Source organism: Saimiri boliviensis, chromosome 5 (genome assembly GCF_048565385.1).
Source record: "Saimiri boliviensis isolate mSaiBol1 chromosome 5, mSaiBol1.pri, whole genome shotgun sequence".
Classification (NCBI taxonomy): domain Eukaryota; kingdom Metazoa; phylum Chordata; class Mammalia; order Primates; family Cebidae; genus Saimiri; species Saimiri boliviensis.
Genome location: NC_133453.1, coordinates 151293725 through 151315099, shown reverse-complemented (window position 1 = coordinate 151315099; position 21375 = coordinate 151293725). Strand labels below are relative to the sequence as shown.

The 21375-nt window shown below is 50.4% G+C and overlaps 1 protein-coding gene across 1 annotated transcript in view; it reads left to right on the top strand.

Moving 5' to 3' along the window:
* The window catches only part of CYFIP1 (cytoplasmic FMR1 interacting protein 1), a 78907-nt gene that overhangs the window by 45106 nt on the left and 12426 nt on the right, over positions 1 to 21375 (top strand). The window contains 2 exon segments of the mRNA XM_074400146.1: positions 3618 to 3817; positions 13774 to 13861. Of these exon segments, the coding sequence (XP_074256247.1) occupies positions 3618 to 3817; positions 13774 to 13861 (288 nt within the window).

Genomic DNA, 21375 nt, shown 5'->3' with positions numbered 1-21375 from the left:
TCTCCAGTTCTTTGAGGTGTCACCTTAGATTGTTTGTGCTCTTTCAGAACTTTCTGATGGAGGCGTTTAACGGTACAGACTTTCCTCTAAGCACCCCTTCGGCTGTGCACCAGAGCTTTTGATAGGTTGTATCATTATTATCACTCAGTTCAAAGAATTTTTAAATTTCCTTCTGGATTTCATTGTTGACCCAGCGATCATTCGGGTTGTTTGTTGTTTCATTTCCATGTGTTTGCATGATTTTGAGGGTTCCTTTTGCAGTTGGTTTCTAGTTTTATTCCGCTGTGGTCTGACAGGGTACTTGATAAAATTTTTATATTTTCTTAAATTTATTAAGACTTGGTTTGTGGCCTGTCATATGGTCTGTCTTGCAGAATGTTCCATGTGCTGATGAGTAGAATATATATTCTGTAGTTGTTGGGTAGAATATTCTGTAAATAACGAGTAAGTCCGTTTGTTCTGGGGTATAGTTTGAGTCCATTGTTTCTTTGTTGACTTTCTGTCTAGTGCTGTCCGGGGAGTATTGAAGGCCCCTACTGTTACTGTGTTGCTGTCTATCTCATTTGTTTGGTGTCATAGTAATTGTTTTATAAATTTGGGAGCTCCAGTGTTAGGTGCATATATATTTAGGGCTGTGATGTTTCCCTGTTGGACAAGTCCTTTTATCATTGTATAATGTCCCTGTTTGTCTTTTTTAACCCTGTTGCTTTAAAGTTTGCTTTGTCTGATGTAAGAATGGCTACTTCTGCTCATTTTTGGTATCCATTTGCATGGAATATCTTTTTCCATCCCTTTACCTTAAGTTTATGTGAGTTCTTATGTGTCAGGTGAGTCTCCTGAAGAACAGCAGAAACTTGGTCGGTATCAGTTCCACAACTCTGTATCTTGTATGCGGAGCGTTTAGGCTGTCGGCATTCAGCGTTGGTATTGTGATGTGAAGTACTGTTCTATTCATCATGCTAGTTGTTGCCTGAATACATTGTCATCTTTTTTTTCTTGTGTTACTGTTTTATAGGTTCTGTGAGATTTATGCTTTCTGGAGGTTCTGTTTTGGTATATTTTGAGGATCTGTTTCAAGATTTAGAGCTCCTTTTAGCAGTTTTGTAGTGCTGATTTGGTCAGTGATAAATTATCTCACTGTTAGTTTGTGTGAAAAAGAGTGTAGTTTCCTTTATTTATGAAGCTTAGTTTCACTAGATAGAAAATTCTTGGCTGATAATTGTTTTGTTTAAGGAGGCTAAAGATCAGACCACAATTCTTTCTAGCTTGTAGAGCTTCTGCTGAGAAATCTGTTATTCTGGTAGTTTTCCTTTATAGATTACCTGATGCTTTTGCCTCACAGCTCTTAAGATTCTTTCCTTTATCTTGACGTTAGATAACCGATGACGTGTGCCTAGGTGATGATGATCTTTCTGTGATGAGTTTCCTGGGCTTTCTTTGAGCTTCTTATATTTGGATGTCTAGGTCTCTAGCAATGCCAGGGAAGTTTTCCTTGATCATTCCCTCAAATATGTTTTCCAAAGTTTCGGATTTCTCTTCTTCCTCAGGAGCACCAGTTATTCTGAGGTTTGGTTGTTTAACAGAATCCCAACTTCTTGGAGGCTTTGTTCACAGTTAAAAATTCTTTTTTCTTTGTCCTTGTCAGATTGGGTTAACTCAAAAACCTTGTCTTTGAGCTCTGAAGTTCTTTCTTCTAGTTGTTTGATTCTTTTGCTGAGACTTTCAGGTGCCTTTTGCATTTCTCTGTGTTCTCCATTTTCAGAAGTGAGTGGGGTTTTTTTTTTGTTTTTTTGTTTTGTTTTGTTTTGTTTTTTGAGACGGAGTCTTGCTCTGTTGCCAGGCGCCAGGCTGGAGTGCAATGGCGCGATCTTGGCTCACTGCAACCTCCGCCTCCTGGGTTCAAGCAATTCTCCTGCCTCAGCCTCCCAAGTAGCTGGGACTACAGGTGTGTGCCACCACGCCCGGCTAATATTTGTAGTTTTTAGTAGAGGTGGGGTTTCACCATGTTGGCCAAGACGGTCTTGATCTCCTGACCTTGTGATCCACCCGCCTCGGCCTCCCAAAGTGCTGGGATTACAGGCGTGAGCCACCATGCCTGGCCAGAAGTGAGTGTTTTTTATTTATGCTGTCTGTTTCACTGGAGACTTTTCCTGTTAGGCATGTTGCTCACATAAAGAGACCAGCAGGCAGGTTTTGTGTGAGCAGCATGGCTGTTTATTCATCTGGGTGCAGGTGGGCTGAGTCCGAAAAGAGAGTTGGCGGAGGGCAGTGGGGTAGGAATTGGTTTTATAGGTTGGGGCGAGTGGTCAGTTAAAGGTAGTAATCTGTCTTGGGGAGGGGAAGGGTGTCACAGGATACATGGTCACAAGGGTAGGGATCTGTTACAAACAGGTGGGGTTATCAGTTGCAACCAAAGGGGAGAGTGAGGCAAATTACATAGTTACGGGTGTGGTGGTCTTGGGAAACCCAGTGTCCAGGGAGGATATTCCTCAAGGCTGAGTAGGCAGGGAAGGAAAAGTCGATTGTCCTCAGACCTTTGGCAGAGCCAAGGAAGGGAAATGTGCATCAAGGGTTTGGTCGCCAGCCACATCAGTCTTCTTGGAGTAAAGGCTGCCGACAGATGGGGATGGACATGCCAGAATCGGGAGGATCGTGCATTCCTGGAGAGCAGACCTTGGCTGGCAGGCGCTGGGCGCTGGGCGGTGACGGCCCGGCACATGTCCCTTTGAGCATCTCTGTACCACAGAGCAGGGCCCTCCGAGTTTTCCCTGAGTCAAAGAGGCTGGGACTCAGAAAGAGAGCACGGCCCCTCTGAGACACCGGGCAGAGCCCTTACTTCTTGGGCGGCCTTCTTCTGCGAGTGTCATTTGGTGTTTCCGTCGGCATTGGCCAACTATGATTTCAAGTAAAATCATTGGTCAAGGCTTTGACCAAGGCCATTACTGTCCAATAGAAGTAGAATGCAAGTCATATCCGTGATTTGAAGTTTTCCCATAGTCACGTTAGAAAGGCACACAGGCGAAGTTGTTTTTAGTGACACACCCAACCGAACCTGCTGCACCCCGTATTATCAGTTCACAGCAGCATTCCTGTGGCACTGTAACTGCGGTGGACCTTTGGCTAGCCTGTCTCTTCCTTCTCAGTCTTTGAAATCTGGTCTCAGGTGGGAGCAGCTGAGCTGCGGCCCCCGGCCCGGCGGCCGCATTGGAGGGCACGGCCTGGACGAGCTCCGCCGGCCTCAGAGGAAGCCGCTCGGCTTCGATACCCGGCGGGGCGCCGCGGCTGGGCTGGGCTGCGGGGCAGGGCGGGGGCTCAGTGGGTGCGTGCACGGAGGGGTGGCGGGAGCAGGCCGTGCGTACACTCTGCCCCAGAGGGTACTGGACGGCAGAGGTCGGTGGCATGGAGGTGAGTGGAGAAAGGCATGGCCCAGTGGGGGTGATGGAGAAAGTGGGGGGCCACGAAGCAAGCTGCTGTCACCTGTCAGAGCCTGTGCTCTCCCGGGGCTGCCTCGGTGTAGCCCTGCCAGGGACCATGAAGCCCGGGTGGGATCAGAGGCCGTGGGCGCCTCCTTCCCGCCTGGACCAGCTCTGTCCCCACCCCTGTCCTCGGCCCCGCAGGAGCTGGACGGCCTGTTGGAAATCAACCGCATGACACACAAGCTTCTGAGCCGGTACCTGACGCTGGACAGCTTCGACGCCATGTTCCGGGAGGCCAACCACAACGTGTCGGCGCCCTATGGGAGGATCACCCTGCACGTCTTCTGGGAGCTCAACTACGACTTCCTGCCCAACTACTGCTACAACGGCTCTACCAACCGGTGAGTGTGTCTGCCGCGTGGGCGCCTGCAGGGAGGAGCTCGCGGACCCACGCCCTGCAGGCTTCCTCCGTGCCACCAGGTCCCTGCCTCCGCACGCTTTCCGCTCCCCATCACGTCTCACAGGGCACGCGAGCCACGCGGCCCTCCATTGGCATCCGTGTCCACCCTCGCGTGGACAGTCACTGCTTCGCACGTGGAGCTTCTCCTGGCTTGCCGTCTGCCTGTTGGTGGAAAGGGGGTGCCTGCTTCTCATGCTTCTGTCCTGGGATGTTGGGATTTGGGGGAGCCACCCTCCCACCCACCACCCATGGTGCCACGGTGTTGGACAACATGAAGTGATGTGACTGGTGGTGAAATGGTGGATGCTGGCAGTCCCCTGAGTTCAGCCTCCTGGGACAGCCCTGCCTTGGGCTCCACATGCCGGGCGGCCGCCATTCTGGCTGAGGTTCCTTCTCTGCACGCTGAGCTTGGCTCGCATACGGTGTCAGCGTGTGCCAGGGACGTGTGTGTGTCGCTCACCATGCCTTCCCAGACACCAGCAGCCTGGGTGATGACTGGGGCCCCAAGCAAGGTGCCTGGCTGCTGAGCTCCACCCATAGATAGAGGAGTGCAGGTACGTGCAGACACGTGTTAGGAGCACTTTTACACACGAGTGCCGTGCTTACCCCTGGATCTCCGTGTCCCACCCACATGGGGCTGAATTCTCCCAATTCAGGCCCAGAGTTTTGTGTCTCGGGAGACAGGGTGCCGAGCTACGAGGGCAGAGGAGAGGGCACTTGTCCCGCGGGCCAGTTCTTCCTGCTGTGGCCGTTGTCAGTTCAGGACCCCTGGGGGCAGGGCCGTGTTTCCTGTGGGACCCTGCGTCAGGGTCACTGAGGCCGTTCTCCAGGGTTGTGGCCGTGAGCTGTGGGCTGCCGGTGGTGGTACCTGGCTTGGCTTCTCAGCTCAGGGGGCCTCCAGGCTGGGATGGAGTGGTCTGTGGCAACCGAACTGTGAAGACTTTGCCTGTTTAACTCACCTTGATGGTGCCCATTTGCCTCAACATTTTTAAAAGATGTTTATGCTTGGAATTAATTGAAAAAATATTCTTACACAAGTAATGCATCAACATTATGGAAAAATGAGAAATCATGGATACATAGATGAGAGAAAAAGTGGGGAACTCCCCAGAGGTTTCCTTGGTAGAAATGTGTTTGTCCTCTAAAGCAAGGCGTTGGTGGCCCTCAGCCCCTCCATCCCCTGAGGCTGCACCGCTGCAGGACCACATACATCACAGCAGCAGAGAAGGGTGGCCAGGCACCTCCTTCTCCACACCCCGGGAGCTGACGTGAACACCCAGTGCCATGTGCGCAGCTGCTCGGGGCCATCTGTGGGGGCCTTACACCCAGGCAGCCACACTCGTCCCCACTGTGGGTGGCAGGAGGCCCCTGGATACATGGGGGTCCTGGACACACGGGGGCCTCTGGACACAGGCAGGCTGGCTCCATCTTACCTGGAACCCAGTTTCACGTGTGTCACCTGTCTCCCCAAGAGACCCAGAGCTGCTCCCTGGGACCACACCTGTTGGGCAGAGGTCAGCATGCAGTCACCTGAGCCACCTGGTGCCTGGGGAGCCTTGAGGTGCCATTCACGGGGACCCCTAGCTTGTCACGGGCATTTTCTGCAGACAAGCTCCAGTTTAGTCAGCAGCCTCCGCCTTCCATGAGTGTTGGTAGAAGCCGTTGTGCCTGCATTTCCCACGAGTCTTCTGGTGGAGTCGGGAAAGCTCTGTGATCAGGAAAAGGCATTTTAAAACAGGATTTTGTGTATCCAAGTTCTGTGCTGAATCCTGAGAAGACACCCAAAACCATGTTACCCGGGATTTCAGTCCTATGCCTGAGGCTTTTCTGAGAGCTGCGTGACGCAAGCCAGGACTTCGCTTGTTGCCTGGCCAGACTTGCGGCTAGTGAGTTAACGCACTGTGGCTCGGGGAGGTGACTTAGGGGTCTGCGACCGGAATTTAACCTGTACGTGAATAAGCGTGTGATAATGCTGCTATTCTGGAAGGAAGCTGGCGGAAGGGTATTTCCTCGGGTCCAGAGTCAGGCCTCTCTGCCGGAAGGCCATAGATGGAGAGTGTGTCGTCAGTGAGGCACCCCGGAGCCCAAGGCCACACCTGTCCCCTCGCTGCTCATGGTGACTTCTGTGCCTGGGGTGTGGTGGCGGCTGCCCTGTGTCCCCACTATCATGTTACCATTTTTCAGTTTAAAAGTTATAAATAATTGGTAGGGAGATCATTTGAGATGATGTAAACAAACTCCCTCATTAAAATTCGACCCAGTCATTTTAGATCTGTTGACGATTCCTTGCCGAATCAGTTATCTTCACACTGCTGGTGGTTGAACAGTGAGCTGTGGTTTGGTTCGTGGTGTTGTTTTGTTTTGAGACGGAGTGTTACTCTGTAGCCCAGGCCGGAGTACAGTTAGGAGGTCTCGGCTCACTGCAGCCTCTGCCTCCCAGGTTCGAGGGATTCTCCTGCCTCAGCCTTCCGAGCTCCTGGAATTACAGGTGCATGCCACCATGCCCAGCTAATTTTTATATTTTTAGTAGAGACTGGGTTTTACCATGTTGGCCAGGCTGATCTCAAACTCCTGAGCTCAGGTGATCTGCCTGCCTCAGCCTCCCAAAGTGCTGGGATTACAGGCCTGAGCCGCCGTGCCCAGCTGAGTTTTTTTTTTTTTTTTTTTTTTTGAGACAGAGTTTCCCTCTCGTTACCCAGGCTGGAGTGCAATGGCGCGATCTCGGCTCACCGCAACCTCCACCTCCTGGGCTCAGGCAATTCTCCTGCCTCAGCCTCCTGAGTGGCTGGGATTACAGGCACACGCCACCATGCCCAGCTAATTTTTTTTTAGTATTTTTAGTAGAGACGGGGTTTCACTATGTTGACCAGGACGGTCTCGATCTCTCGACCTCGTGATCCACCCGCCTCGGCCTCCCAAAGTGCTGGGATTACAGGCTTGAGCCACCACGCCCGGCCCCAGCTGAGTTTTAACTCCGTCATTCTCTCTGCAGGAACTAGCTGGCATTCTGCTGTACTTGGTAGCATTTATAATCTTGTGCTTATTTGATCTAACCCAGGGTTATCACCCATTACTGTGGAGTTTCAGGCCGGGGTGGGTGCCGCCTGCTTGGTTTCGGTCTCCGGGGGCCATCTCCCCGTTCTTCCTGCACGGCCAACCTTCAGCATCGCAGGATGCCCCAGGCTCGTCCTGCACTTTCCCCACGCGGTCCTAGCAACCTGTCCTTTCTCCCGTTCCTCCCAGTGCAGAATGGCATTTAGAAACGGAGGCTGGGTGTGATGGGTGCTAATTGCTTTCGGGGGTGTCATTGTTTCTAGATGCTCTTGGGGGTCAGAGCCAGCACATCCTCACATGTGGCCTGCCTGGGTTCCTGTGGCTGCCACATACGGGGTGGCTTAAAGAACGGACATCTATTCTCTCAGGGTTGTGGAGTCCAGAAGTCCGACACCCGGGTGTCAGCCGGACCATGCACCCTCTGAGACGCCGGGTGGAGCCCTTACTTCTAGCAGTGGCCTCAGTTATGAGTGTTCTTGGCATCACTCCAGCCTCCTGTCTTCACTCCTGTCCTCCCTGCGTGTCTCTGTCTCTGGGTCTCCTTTCTTCTCAGAAGGACTCCAGTCTTACTGGGTCCAGAACCTACCATGCTACTCTAGTGTGACCTTGTCTTAAGCAGGCACTTAGGCGGTGACCTTCTTTCCAACAAACTTCACATTCTCAGGTACTGCGAGTGAGGACTGAGCGTGTCTTTTTCAACAGAGTCTCACTGGCTGGAGTGCAGTGGCGCGATCCCGGCTCACCGCAACCTCCAGTGGGCTCAAGCGATTCTCCTGCCTCAGCCTCCTGAGTAGCTGGGATTACAGGTGCATGCCACTACACCTGGCTAATTTTTGTGTTTTTAGAATAGATGGGGTTTCACCGTGTTGGCCAGGCTGGTCTCAAACTCCCGATCTCAGGCGATCCGCCTACCTCAGCCTCCCAAAGTTCTGGGATGACAGGCGTGAGTCACCACACCCAACCAAACGTATCTTTTTCAGAGACACAATACGACCCATAGCACGTGTGTACATGTGTATTAGTCTTTTTCACACTGCCAATAAAGACATACCTGAGACTGGGCAATTTACAAAAGAAGGAAGTTTAAATGGACTTACGGTTCCACATGGCCAGGCCTCACCGTCATGGTGGAAGGGGAAGGGCACATCTCACATGGCAGCAGACGAGAAGAGAGAGACCTTGTGCAGGGAGACTCCCCTTTTAAAACCATGAGATCTCGTGAGACTTACTCACTATCACAAGAAAAGCATGGGGAAGACCTGCCCCTGTTATTCAGTGAGATCCCAATGAGTCCCACTCATGACACACGGGAATTGTGGGAGTTACAATTCAAGATGAGTTTTAGGTGAGGACACAGCCAGACCATATCACTGTGCATGTTTATTTCTAGATAGTTATCTGTATGTTAAAGCTGTGAGTGTATATGGATAGTTCCAGTTCCATTCAACACTGCAGAGTTGAGTCTTCTCCCTCTCTCTTTTCTGACCTCCTTAAACACTGAGAATCCTTGCTTCATTATTCTTAGTATATTACTCATTTACTCATTCCAAAAAACAGAGAAAGTAGTTTCACAGTTGCTAATCCTGGCTGGGGGCAGTGGCTCACACCTGTGATCCTAGCACTTTGGGAGGCCAAGGCAGGAAGACCTCTCTAATCCAGGAGGTCAAGAACAGCCTAGGCAACATGAGGAGACCTCGTCTCTCTACAGAAAAAAAATTTTTTTGAGACAGAGTCTCGCTCTGTCACCCAGGCTGGAGTCCAGTGGCTCAGGCTCGGCCCACTGCAACCTCCACCTCCCAGATTCAAGTGATTCTCCTGCCTCAGCCTCCCAAATAGGTGGGACTACAGGTGCACGCCACCATGCCCAGCTATTTTTTTGTATTTTTAGTAGAGATGGGGTTTCACCGTGTTAGCCAAGATGGTCTCGATCTCCTGACCTCTTGATCCGCCCACCTCAGCCTCCCAAAGTGCTGGGATTACAGGTATAAACCACCACACCCGCCCTGCAAAAAGTTTTTAGAAATTAGCTGGGTGTGGTGGCGCACCGCTGTGGTCTCACCTGCTTAGAAGGCTGACATGGGAGGATCACTTGAGCCTGAGAAGTCTAGGCTGTAGTGAGCCATGATCATGCCACTGCACTGCAGCCTGAGCAGCAAAGCAAGACCTTGTCTCAAAAAAAAAAAGGGAAAGAATTGCTGATTTTTCCATCATGAAACACAAACCTCCCAACTGCAGTTCAACATTTGTTATCAAATTTTGTCTTTAGATTGAGAATATATAGAAAATACTGTGTTTTAAATTCTTTAGCCAGGCACGGTGGCATGTGCCTGCAGTCCCAGCTACTTGGAAGGCTGAGGCAGGAGAATCGCTGGAACCCAGAAGCCGGAGGTTGCAGTGAGCTGAGATTGCCACTGCACTCCAGCCTGGGCAACAGAGCAAGATCTGTAGATAGGTAGAATAAAACTGCATAGATAGGTAGGTAGGTAGATAAAATAAAATCTTTGGAATTATAGAGTAACAGGGATGGATTTATTTCTCCTTAAGTGGAAAGCTGGACAGAGCACATGGACCGACTGTTCAGGCTCAGACATTTCCCTGAGGGGAGGGAAGCGAGTGGGGAGGTAAGCCTCCCTGGCTTTCCATCCGGAAGCAGTTTCTGGACCAAGTTTAGAGAGGAACAGTTCAAGTACAGCTTGGAAGTTCCTGCTTGGTAGAGGGGACAAATTGGAACTTGGGGAAGCTGAGGCAGCTGGGATTTGCAGGGCGGGGTGTGAGAGAAGAGAGAGCTTAGCAGAAACAGGTCCTGAAACCATGTAGATGTCCCATAGTCTTTGCTTGAGTACTAAACTGTGCACATACCAGAGAGCTGTTAGCTGCGTGATTCACAGCAGTCACCCAATGGTGGGACGCTTCTGAGTTCCTACCAGCAAGAAGAATGGAACCTTTCTGAGGTTGGGCACGGTGGCTCACGCCTGTAATCCCTGCACTTTGGGAGGCCAAAGCAGGCAGATCACTTGAGGTCAGGAGTTTGAAACTAGCCTGGCCAACATGGTGAAACCCCGTCTGTACTAAAAACACAAACAAGTAGCCAGGCATGGTGGTGGGCACCTGTAGTCCCAGCTATTCGGGAGGCTGAGGTGGGAGGAACCCGGGAGGTCGAGGCTGCAGTGAGCCAAGAACACTTGACCGCACTCCAGCCTGGGTGGCAGAGTGAGACTCTCTATTAAAACAAAGCAAAACCCTGTTGAACACCCAGGTGTTCATTAGAGGTGCCAGAGATAATGAACTATACCACCCCTAGAGGTGCCAAAAACGCATCATGACAAGACCCAGCAGACTGACGAGTCAGCTTTCTGACCGCCCCAAGACACTCAAGACTCTAAAAGACAGTGACAAAGTCAAGCACCATGGCACTGAAATGCCCACCACCCAATCAAGAATTACTAGATATGCCAAGAGTCAGGAAAGTGCAACCCATAACCTGGAGAAAAAAAGGAGTCTGTACAAAACAGACACAGAAATGACAGAGACGAAGGAATTTGCAGACAAGGGTGTTCAGACACCGATTATGCAAATGTAAAACGTTGCAGAGAGAAATGGGTGTTAGAGAAAAGAATCAAGTGAATTAAAGCTGAAATGCAGTATCAGGAATGAAAAATGACCTGTTGGGCCGAATATCAGGTTAGACTTTGCGGAAGTTCAGTGAGCTTGTGGTTATAACAGTGGAAACTGTCTGCACTGAAACACCACAAGGAAAACATGAGAAGGGCCTCAGCAAACTGAGAGACAATGTCAGAGATTCTAATGTGCCTGTGACTGGAATCCTGGTAAGAGGTTGTGGGTCGGCAGAAAAGATTTCAAAATTAATGCCCTTGAATTTCAGATTTGATAAAAAATGATAAACCTACAGGTACAAGAAGCTCAGTAAACCTCGAGCAGGATCAACACAAAAGAAAAAAGGCCCTGGGCCCAGCACTAACCAGGGTGAATCAGGCTGGAGCTGAGCCTCAGTTTACCTGAGGCACGTGCAGTGGGGGCTTAGGGTGTTGGTGCTGAAGCTTCGTTTTCCTCTCGGGGTTGCATTGACTGTCTCGCTGCAGAGTCCTCCCTGAGACTGCCTTTGCTGCAGACACCAGCCACACATCTGGGATCCTCGGGGCCACCTTCACATCCAGCCAGCAGGTGACAGTTCAGGATCTGCCCTCAGCAGCTCAGGTGGCAGGTCCGCGGTACTCACTGAACTGACACGATTACGGTCAGTTCGAGGAAAGGATGCGCATTAGAGGGACGTGCAGGGCAAAGCCTGGGAGGTTCCATGTGCAGAGTTTCCCCCGTCCTCACTCAGGGACACGGGATGCTCCTTGGTACCGCGAGCCGAGGACGCTCACTCTGGCCGTGGTGTCCAGTTTTGTTGGGGCACAGTTGACTGAATGGCCACGTGGCTGAGCGCAGCCTCCAGCCCTTCACCTCCCAGGAGGTCGGTGGGTTCACCAGGCACACAGCCCAGGCCATCTTCCTGGCGCGGCCAGCCCCTTGTTGAGTCATCTTGCTAGCATAGAGATAGGTGTGGCCCCGTGATACCAGTCATTCCTGTCACTCAGAAACAAGGGTGTAGAGGGAGCCTCCTGGAACTGGGCCAGAGGCCGCCAAATCCTACCAAGTCAGTCAGCATCTAAACTTGATAAATCCAGAAGTTGTAGAAATGTATTTAGAAATACAGAGGCCAAGCACAGTGACTCACACCTGTAATCTCGGCACTTTGGGAGGCCAAAGCAGGCGGATCGCTTGAGCCCAGGAGTTCGAGACCAGCCTGGCCAACATGGCAAGACCCCGTCTCTACAAAAAAATACAAAAATTAGGCATGGTGGCCTGTAGTCCCAGATACTCATGAGGCTGAGGTGGGAGGATCACTTGAGTCCAGGAGGTTGAGGCTGCAGTGAGTCAGGATCACACCACTGCACTCCAGCCTGGGTGACAAAAAACGTGCGTGTGTATGTGTATGGGTGTGTGTGTGTGTGTGTGTGTGTGTGTGTGTGTGTAGTGTATGGGTGTGTGTATATAATGCATGTGTGTAGTGTGTGTGTATGTAGTGTGTGTGTGTAGTGTGTGTATGTAGTGTGTGTAGTTACGTGTGTATGTAGTTTGTGTGTATATGGTGTTATGTGTGTAGTGTGTGTGGTGTGTGTATGTAGTGTATATGTAGTGTGTGTAGTGTATGTGTAGTATATGTGTGTATGTAGTGTGTGTGTGTAGTGTGTGTGTGTATGTAGCGTATGTGTGTATGTAGTTGTGTGTGTGTGTGTGTGTATGCAGACGTAGGAAAGCCTCCTGTAACCTAAGTGCCGTCGTACCCTGGCACTTGGCTCCCTATGTGGATTTGTACTCTGATTTTTTTATTTGCTGTCCTCTCCTCTCCCCAACCCCACCATCCCCGTCAGAGGTGAACAGAGGCTGATGCGTGTGCCATGGCTTTGAAGGTGTGCTGCAGCCAAGGGTGTGAGCATTGCCCAGGATTCTCTGGGGAATGGGGTTCTGACCTTGGCGCCTCCTGATGGAATGCTCTTCCTGGAAAGGGTGTAAGAACACAGGCGCAGGGACGCATAGACACACGCACATCCACATGCATATAACACATGCAGATCCTCCATGCACGGACACACGCAGGTACGGATACACAGAGATGTACGCAGACACACACGCCCAGCGCTGAGGACTGTGGCGCCCCGGGATGTGGGCATGCTGACAGCACAGGCATCCAGGATAGGGTCCTTTTGGAAAGGTGCACACAGCAGTGTCCCGGTGGGTCGCCAGGGGCCTCGTGGCTGCTCCCCTGCCCAGAGCACCCCCTCACATGCACACATTCTGTGTGACTGCAGGACTTGGACAATTACATCCATTTTCATTTCCTGAAGTGCAGGGTGAGTTAGTCAGGTACTTGGAATTAGATTATTAGCAGATGCACATTTTCTTTCTTACATTTCTTTGTGGAAGTTTTATGTATTTAAATGAACCCTTCCTGTTTGAAAGCCTTAGCCAAGTTTGATGTTTCTCCTTGAAAACGGACACATTTGAATTTAAGTGGCCCGTAATCCATTATCAAGACATAATCTTTTTTTTTTTTGAGACGGAGTTTCGCTCTTGTTACCCAGGCTGGAGTGCAATGGCGCCATCTCGGCTCACCGCAACCTCCGCCTCCCGGGTTCAGGCAATTGTCCTACCTCAGCCTCCTGAGTAGCTGGGATTACAGGCACATGCCACCATGCCCAGCTAATTTTTGTATTTTTAGTAGAGACGGGGTTTTACCATGTTGACCAGGATGGTCTCGATCTCTTGACCTCGTGATCCGACCGCCTTGGCCTCCCAAAGTGCTGGGATTACAGGCGTGAGCCACCACGCCCGGCAAGACATAATCTTTTACTAATCGAGTGGGTTACAAATGCTCAGAGGGGTCCCTGTTCATCCCTGGTGGTGTGTGCCAGGTGATCTGAATCACTGGGGTGTCACTGTGCTCCTCACAGACGGCTGCGCTGCCGGGCTCACCCCCCGCGTCTGGAAGCGCAGCAGAGCCCACGAGCGACCTCAGGCTTGCGTTGGGCTCCAGGAGGCTCTGGTACAATGCACCAGGCCCCAGGGCTTCCCGCTGTGGTTCTGAGCTTTGCATGCGTTTGTCATATTTGACTATTGATATTCATTCTATGGTTTTTGATTCACTAGAATTTTCCTGTTTGATGATTGTGTCAGTTGACTGGGAGGAAGATTTAGTAGATGGATTATGGCAAAGTTCTGAATTTTAAAGAACTGTTGTTAAATTTGGTTTCTTTTTCTTTTTTAAATCCTGTTTAGGTTTGTTCGGACAGTACTACCGTTTTCTCAGGAATTTCAGAGAGATAAGCAGCCTACTGCACAGCCCCAGTACCTGCACGGGTCCAAGGTAGGCACTTCTGGGCTCGCGCCCCAAGTCTCAAGTTCATAATGAAGCACGTTTTCAAGTGTAGTTCAGCTGGTTTGGTTGCAGTGACTTAAATACAGCGGGCCATGTACGTTGTTTTTTTCTTCCTTTCCATTAGCATCTTCCTGAAAAGGAATTTAAAGTAATTTAAAACAAAAACCAGCCAACCAAACCAAAAAAGCCCTTCTCTGGAACTAGGGCGTACATGGTGTTGGGCCAGCTTGGCATCGTGATGGGTGTCAGGCTTGGGCTGGCCTCATTCCCTGCACACACACCAGTGAGACCGTTGAAAGATTAAAGGTTTAAAAATACCAAGCCCTGAGACAAGGAGGCCCAGGGTGGCTGCCAGGCCTGACGCCCTGATGGAAGAGCTGAGCTGGAAAGGTAAGCGCAGGGAAGGTCTGACACCCAGAAACAAGGATGTCAGCCTGTGCCCGGAGGGCGGAAGACCGGGAACCCGGTCTACCATATGTGAGATGGGGTCGTGTCCACCCTGGGGTGGCTGGGCTTGTCACAAGTCTGAGTATTTTAAGGGCTAGTTTCTTTGTTTCAAGCACCCATATGATTTAGTAAGGAAAATGTAAACACTGTAGCAAAGAAGAAAGATGAAATGAGCAGATAGTCACAAAAATACAGCAGAGCAAATAAAGTAGACCCCCAGCGCCGGCGAGATGGGCAGGGGGCCCGGCTACCCTGTGAGGAGTGAAGCCTTCTCCCCTGCTGCGGGTGGAGGTGTCCCCGGCTCCGTGGTGGGGCGGGGTTGCGGGCACTCATGGGTATTTAAGTGTCCTCACTTGCAGGAAGCAGGGACAGTCAGGAATTGTCTGCCCCATCTGCGGAATGCCTGGAGCCAGGACGGGGCGGGCCCGGGCCCTGCTGCCCGCACACGGCCTGCAGCTGGGTGCCTTCTAAGGCACCAGCTGGGTCTGAGTTGCAGAAATGATGCTTCTCACTGTTTCCTTTCTAACCCTCTGTGCTTCAGAGCGAGATCACTCCAGTCTTCTGGGTGCCTTCCTTCTCACGGGAAGCAGCAAACACTGAACTGGGGCTTTGGTTTGTGGAGGGCCTGAGCCTCCGCGTGCACCGCCCCTCTCCCACCCCTGAAAAGAGCAAGTGTGAGCCGGGGGTGACTTTCAGTGCAGTCAGAGCATCCCCGAGCAGGAGAGAGGGATCGTCTTCTCACTGTCCGTCAGCTGTGGGCAGTGATGTCATTAAGGGATGTGAGGCTCTTCTTCAGGAAACGGGGTGGCTCTGTCAAGATCATGACTTTGAAAATATGTTCTCTTTCTGAAATGGAGTCTCGCTTTGTCGCCTAGGATGGAATGCAGTGGTGTGATCTCGGCTCACTGCAGCCTCCACCTCCTGGGTTCAAGGGTTTCTCCTGCCTCAGCCTCCTGAGTACTTGCGATTACAGGCACCATGCCCAGCTGATTTTTTGTATTTAGTTTTAGTAGTGATGGGGTTTCACCATGTTGGCCAGGCTGGTCTTGAACCTGCCACGTCTTTCCGAAGTGTTGAGATTACAGGTGTGAGCCATTGGTGGTGCCAGGACTGAAGTTGACTTTTACGCAATAATTAGTTATACTCAAAAGGATGTTTCTTTAAAGGATTCAGATAAGCGTCCGATGCTTCTGCTTCTGAAAGTCAATTGTAGTGTTTTACCTTTAGAGCACAGAGAGATTTTGTTATTTTAGAAGATAGGACTAGAAAGTTGAGCGAGTAAGAATCCTTTCTTGGGTCTCTGTGAACTAAAAGATTGCTGTGGGCTCTTCTCTGCTTTGAAATTTTTTTTTTTTTTTTTTTGAGACGGAGTTTCGCTCTTGTTACCCAGGCTGGAGTGCAATGGCGCGATCTCGGCTCACCGCAACCTCCGCCTCCTGGGTTCAGGCAATTCTCCTGCCTCAGCCTCCTGAGTAGCTGGGATCACAGGCACGCGCCACCACGGCCAGCTAGTTTTTTGTATTTTTAGTAGAGACGGGGTTTCACCGTGTTGACCAGGATGGTCTCGATCTCTCGACCTCGTGATCCACCCGCCTCGGCCTCCCAAAGTGCTGGGATGACAGGCGTGAGCCACCGCGCCCGGCCTGCTTTGAAATTTTTAATCCCTGTTTTAGGCATAACAATAAAATAAGTTTTTGTCACTTCCTGATGAAGAGAGAGGTGCTTGTGCACAGAGGGCATCAGGCAGAGATGCTCCTTCCCCGCCCCTGCCCGGAGAGGGAATCGGGCCCCGGGCAGGCAGGCAGCCGGACCGTGTGCAGCTCTGCTGGCTCGAGTCCTGGGAGGGGCCATGTGGGGTTGGTGTTTGAGATCCCAGGATAGCACTGTGGTGACATCCTTGCTGCCTGCGTGTCTGTGTGCCCTTTGTGGTGTTAAAGGATCTTGACATATTTTTATTCTCTAGGATTCTCCTCCAGGAGGCAGGGAGGCACTGTTGCTGCCATTAAGGCACAGACCTGAGCCCATAGTTCTGGGGCAGTGGTGCACATTTGCCTTCAGGTGGCCCCCACACTGTCAGAGCACCCTGCTCCCCTGTGTGCATGGCCACCCCCTCGGGATGGCTCCAGGGAATGGGCACTTAGGGGCATTTGCAAAGCTGATGCCCTTTTGGAGGGAAAGAAATATTTGAAGGTATGAATTTGATTTTTTTTTAAATTCACCTATTTGTAACTGAATTTGAATCTCAATGTAAGAGATTTCTGCCTCCCTTTCAGAAACTGTCTGTGTTGTTTTATTACAAACAAAAACAGTGAATTGTTTTTTTCCCGACAGAGTCTGTCACCCAGGCTGGAGTGCAGTGGTGTGATCTCGGGTCACTGCAATCTCTGCTTCTCTGGTTCCAGTGATTCTCCTGCCTCAGCATCCCGAGTAGCTGGGATTACAGGCGAGCGCCACCACGCCTGGCCAATTTTTGTATTTTTAGTAGAGGTGGGGTTTCACCATGTTGGCCAGGCTGGTCTTGAACTCCTGACCTCAAGTGATCTGCACACCTCAGCCTCCCAAAGGCTGGGATTAAGGCATGAGCCACTGTGCCGGCCATAAACCAGTTTTTTTTTTTTGTTTTTTTTTTGTTTGTTTGTTTGTTTGTTTGTTTGGAGACAGGGTTTCACTTTGTCACCCATGCTGGAATATAATGGCACAATCACAGCTCAGTGAAACCTCTGCCTCCCAGACTTAAGCAGTCCTCCTGCCTCAGCCTCCCAAGTAGCTAGGACTACTGGCATGCACCACCAGTCCTGGCTAATTTTTGTGTTTTTTTATAGAGATGGGTTTTTACCGTGTTGCCCAGGGTGGTCTCGAACTCCTTAGCTCAAGCAGTTCTCCTGCCTTGGCCTCCCAAAGTGCTGGGACTGCAGATGTGAGCTACCATGTCCAGCCTTAAAACAGTAATTTTTTTTTTTTTTTTTTTTTTTTTTTTTTGGAGAGAGAGTGCTCTGTCACCAGGCTAGAGTGCAGTGGTGCAGTCTCGGCTCACTGCAACCTCTGCCTCCTGGGTTCAAGCGATTCTTCCGCCTCAGCCTCCTGAGTAAGTGGGACCACAGACACGTGCCACCATGCCCTGCTAATTTTTTTTGTATTTTTAGTAGAGATGGGGTTTGACCGTGTTGGCCGGGATGGTCTCAATCTCTTGACCTCGTGATCCGCCCGCCTCAGCCTCCCAAAATGCTGGGATTACAGGCGTGAGCCACTGCACCTGGCCTTTCTTTTGAGATGGAGTCTCACTCTGTCTCCCAGGCTGGAGTGCAGTGGTGCAGTCTTGGCTCACTGCAACCTCTGCTGCCCTTATTTCAAGTGATTCTCCTGCCTCCACTTCCTGAGTAGCTGGGATTATAGGCGCCTGTCACTGCGCCTGGCTAATTTCGATAGTTTTAGTAGAGACAGGGTTTCACCATCTTGGCCAGGCTGGTCTTGAACTCCTGACCTCATGATCCACCCACCTCGGCCTCTCAAAGTGCTGGGATTACAGGCGTGAGCTACCACACCCAGCAGTAATTTTCTATTAGGTTATTTAGACACATACAGGTAGCATTGATGTTGGCCACCCACCTTATACATACTGTATAACACTTTTCAAGGGACTCACTCAAAAAAAGGCTGGGTACTAAAACAGATGATGTCTGAGTTGAGTCGTATGCTCACAGCAGACAGCCTCTGTACCCACAGGCTCTCATGCTTGCCACGCACACCTGCTTCTGCTGCAGTATGAGTCACAGTGTTTTATGTCTGTGCGATTATGAAACACACAGTGAATGCTTTTTTTAATGAATACTGAACTAGGGCTAGTATCTTGCAGGAATAAAATTAACTCAGTGACCCATTTATGCAGTGTTACCTTTTTGGTTCTTGGTCATCCCACCACTTACAGCATGCCTGCTCTGGTGTTCTTTCTCTCTCAAGTAAGATTATCCCCAATTGATGAAGGCTCAGAGTGTCATGAAAATTAGAGAACCCCAGTTGCACGACGGGCAAGTCCAGAGCCGGCTCCGTGTGGTGTGACCCACCTCTGCCTTTAGAACGAGGCTGGAGCACGGGCAGCAGAGTCTGTCTTGAACTGAGCTGTGTGGCTGGGCGTCCGGAGTGCTTCCTCTTCTGAGTCTGTCTTCCACAGCACAACGTTTGAGACCGTGCCTCTCCACCTCCTCAACAAAAGTTAAAGAACTGAAATCCTGTGGAGAGTGTTCTCTGACCACAGTGAACTCAAACCAGAGACCAGTAACAAAAAGATATCTAACGAGAAAATCTCTGTATGCTTGGAGATGAGCCCACTTTTATTTTTTTTTATTTTTTATTTTTTATTTATTTATTTTTTGAGACGGAGTTTCGCCCTTGTTACCCAGGCTGGAGTGCAATGGCGTGATCTCGGCTCACCGCAACCTCCGCCTCCTGGGTTCAGGCCATTCTCCTGCCTCAGCCTCCTGAGTAGCTGGGATTACAGGCACGCGCCACCATGCCCAGCTCATTTTTTGTATTTTTAGTAGAGACGGGGTTTCACCATGTTGACCAGGATGGTCTCGATCTCTGGACCTCGTGATCCACCTGCCTCGGCCTCCCAAAGTGCTGGGATTACAGGCTTGAGCCACCGCGCCCGGCATGAGCCCACTTTTAGATAATCCTTGGGTCGAAGAGGAAGTCTCAAGGAAAATTAAAAAATACATTGAATTGAACGAAATGTAAACATACCAAGATTTGTGGTATGCAGCTGAATAAGTGCTGAGAGGGAAATTTACAGCACTGAATCCTCACAGTAGGGGTCTCCTGCTGTCTGTCTGCACCAGTGCCCTCAGACAAGCTGAGTGACGTCCTTCTGCAGGAGCCACCTTGATACGGTTTGGCTCCATATCACCACCCGAATCTCATCTCAGATTGTAAGCCCCATATCCCCCATGTGTCAAGAGAGGAACCTGGTGGGAGGTGATTGGATCGTGGGCGTGGTTCCCCCATGATGTTCTCGTGGTAGTGAGTGAGTTCTAGCAGATCTGATGGTTTTATAAGGGCTCTTCCCCCTTCACAGTCTCTTCTCATTCCTGCCAGCAGGTGAAGAACATCCTTGCTTCCCCTTTGAGTTCTGCCATGACTGAAGTTTTCTGAGGCCTCCCCAGCCATGTGGAGCTATCAGTCAATTAAACCGCTTTCCTTTATAAATTACCCAGTCTCGGGTATTTCTTTATAGTAGGGTGAAAATGGACTCACAGTAAATTGGTACTGGTAGAGTTGGGAACCGCTATAAAGACACCCAAAAATACAGAAGCAACTTTGGAACCAGGTAACAGGCAGAGGTGGGAACAGGTAGGAGGGCTCCGAAGAAGACAGGAAGATGTGGGAAAGTTTGGAACTTTCTAGAGACTTGTTGAGTGGTTTTGACCAAGAAGCTGATGGTGATATGGACAGTAAAGTCCAGGCTGAGGTGGTCTCAGATGGAGATGAACTTGTTGGGAACTGGAGCAAAGGTCATTCTTACTGAACTGTAGCAAAGAGACTGGTGGCATTTTGTCCCACCCTAGAGATCTGTGGAACATTGAACTTGAAAGCGATGATCTGAAATTTGAGCTTATGTTTAAAAGGGAAGCAGAGTATAAAAGTTTGGAAAATTTGCACCCTGGTGATGCGATAGGAAAGAAAAGCTCCTTTTCTGGGGAAAAATTCAAGATGGCTGCAGAATTTTGAATGTCCATCACCAAGACATTGGGGAAGATGTCTCCAGGGCATGTACGAGGCAGCCCCCTCCCATCACAGACCCAGAGGTCTAGGAGGGAAAAATGGTTTCCTGGCCTGGGCCCAGGGCCCCTGCATTCCAGTTGCTAAAAGGTGCCAACAATACAGCTCAGGTTGTTGCTTCACAGGGTGCAAGCCCCAAGTCTTGGTGGCTTCCACATGGTGTTGGACCATCTGGATTTCGAACAATATGTGGAGATGCCCAAATGTCCAGGCAGAAGTTTGATGCAGGGGTGGGGCCATCATGGAGAACCTCTGGTAGGACAGTACAGAAGGGGAATGTGGGGTTGGAGCCCCACACACTAAGTGCCCACTGGAGTACTGCCTAGTGGAGCTGTGAAAAGAAGGCCACCCTGTTCCAGACCCCAGTGAGCTTGCACCGTGCACCTGGAAAAACTGCACTCAACGTCAGCCTGTGAAAACAGCTGGGAGGGGGACTCCATCCTGCAAAGCCACAAGGGTGGAGCTGCCCAAGACCACAGGAGCTTACCTCTTATTGTGACCTGGATGTGAGACATGGAGTCAAAGGAGATTATTTTGAAGGTTAAGATTTAATGACTGCCCCACTGAATATCAGACTGGCATGGAGCCTGTATCCCTTTTGTTTTAGCCGGTTTCTCCCATTTGCAATGGGAATATTTATCTAATGCCTGTACCCCTGTTGTATCTTGGAAGTAGCTAACTTGTTTTTGATTATACAGGGTCATAGGTGGAAGGGACTTGTCTCAGATGAGACTTTGCACTTGGACTTTGGCTTAATGCTGGAATGAGTTAAGGCTTTGTGAGACTGTTGGGAAGGCAGGATTGTGTTTTGAAATGTGAAGACTCATGAGGGACTAGGGACCGGGGAAGAATGATGGATACGGTCTGGCTGTGTCCCCACCCAAAACTGACCTCAAATTGTAATCCCCACTATCCCCACATGTCAAGGGCAGGACCTGGTGGGAGCTGATTGGCTCATGGTGGCAGTTTCCCATAAGCTGTTTTGGTGATAGTGAGTTCTCATGAGATCTGATGGTTTTATGGGCAGTTCTTTTGCTATCTCTTTCCTGCCTTCTCTGAAAAGGGTGCTTGTTTCCCCTTCAACTTCTGCATAGCTGTAAGTTTCCTGAGGCGTCCCCATCCATATGGAACTGTGAGTCAATTAAACCTGCTTTTGAAAAATAAATTATGCAGTCTCAGGTATTTCTATATAGCAGTGTGAAAATGGACTCAGACACACCCTAACTGCCCTCCTCACCCTCCCCCCCGACAGGTGCCTCTCTCCCAGCTCCAGGGCACCC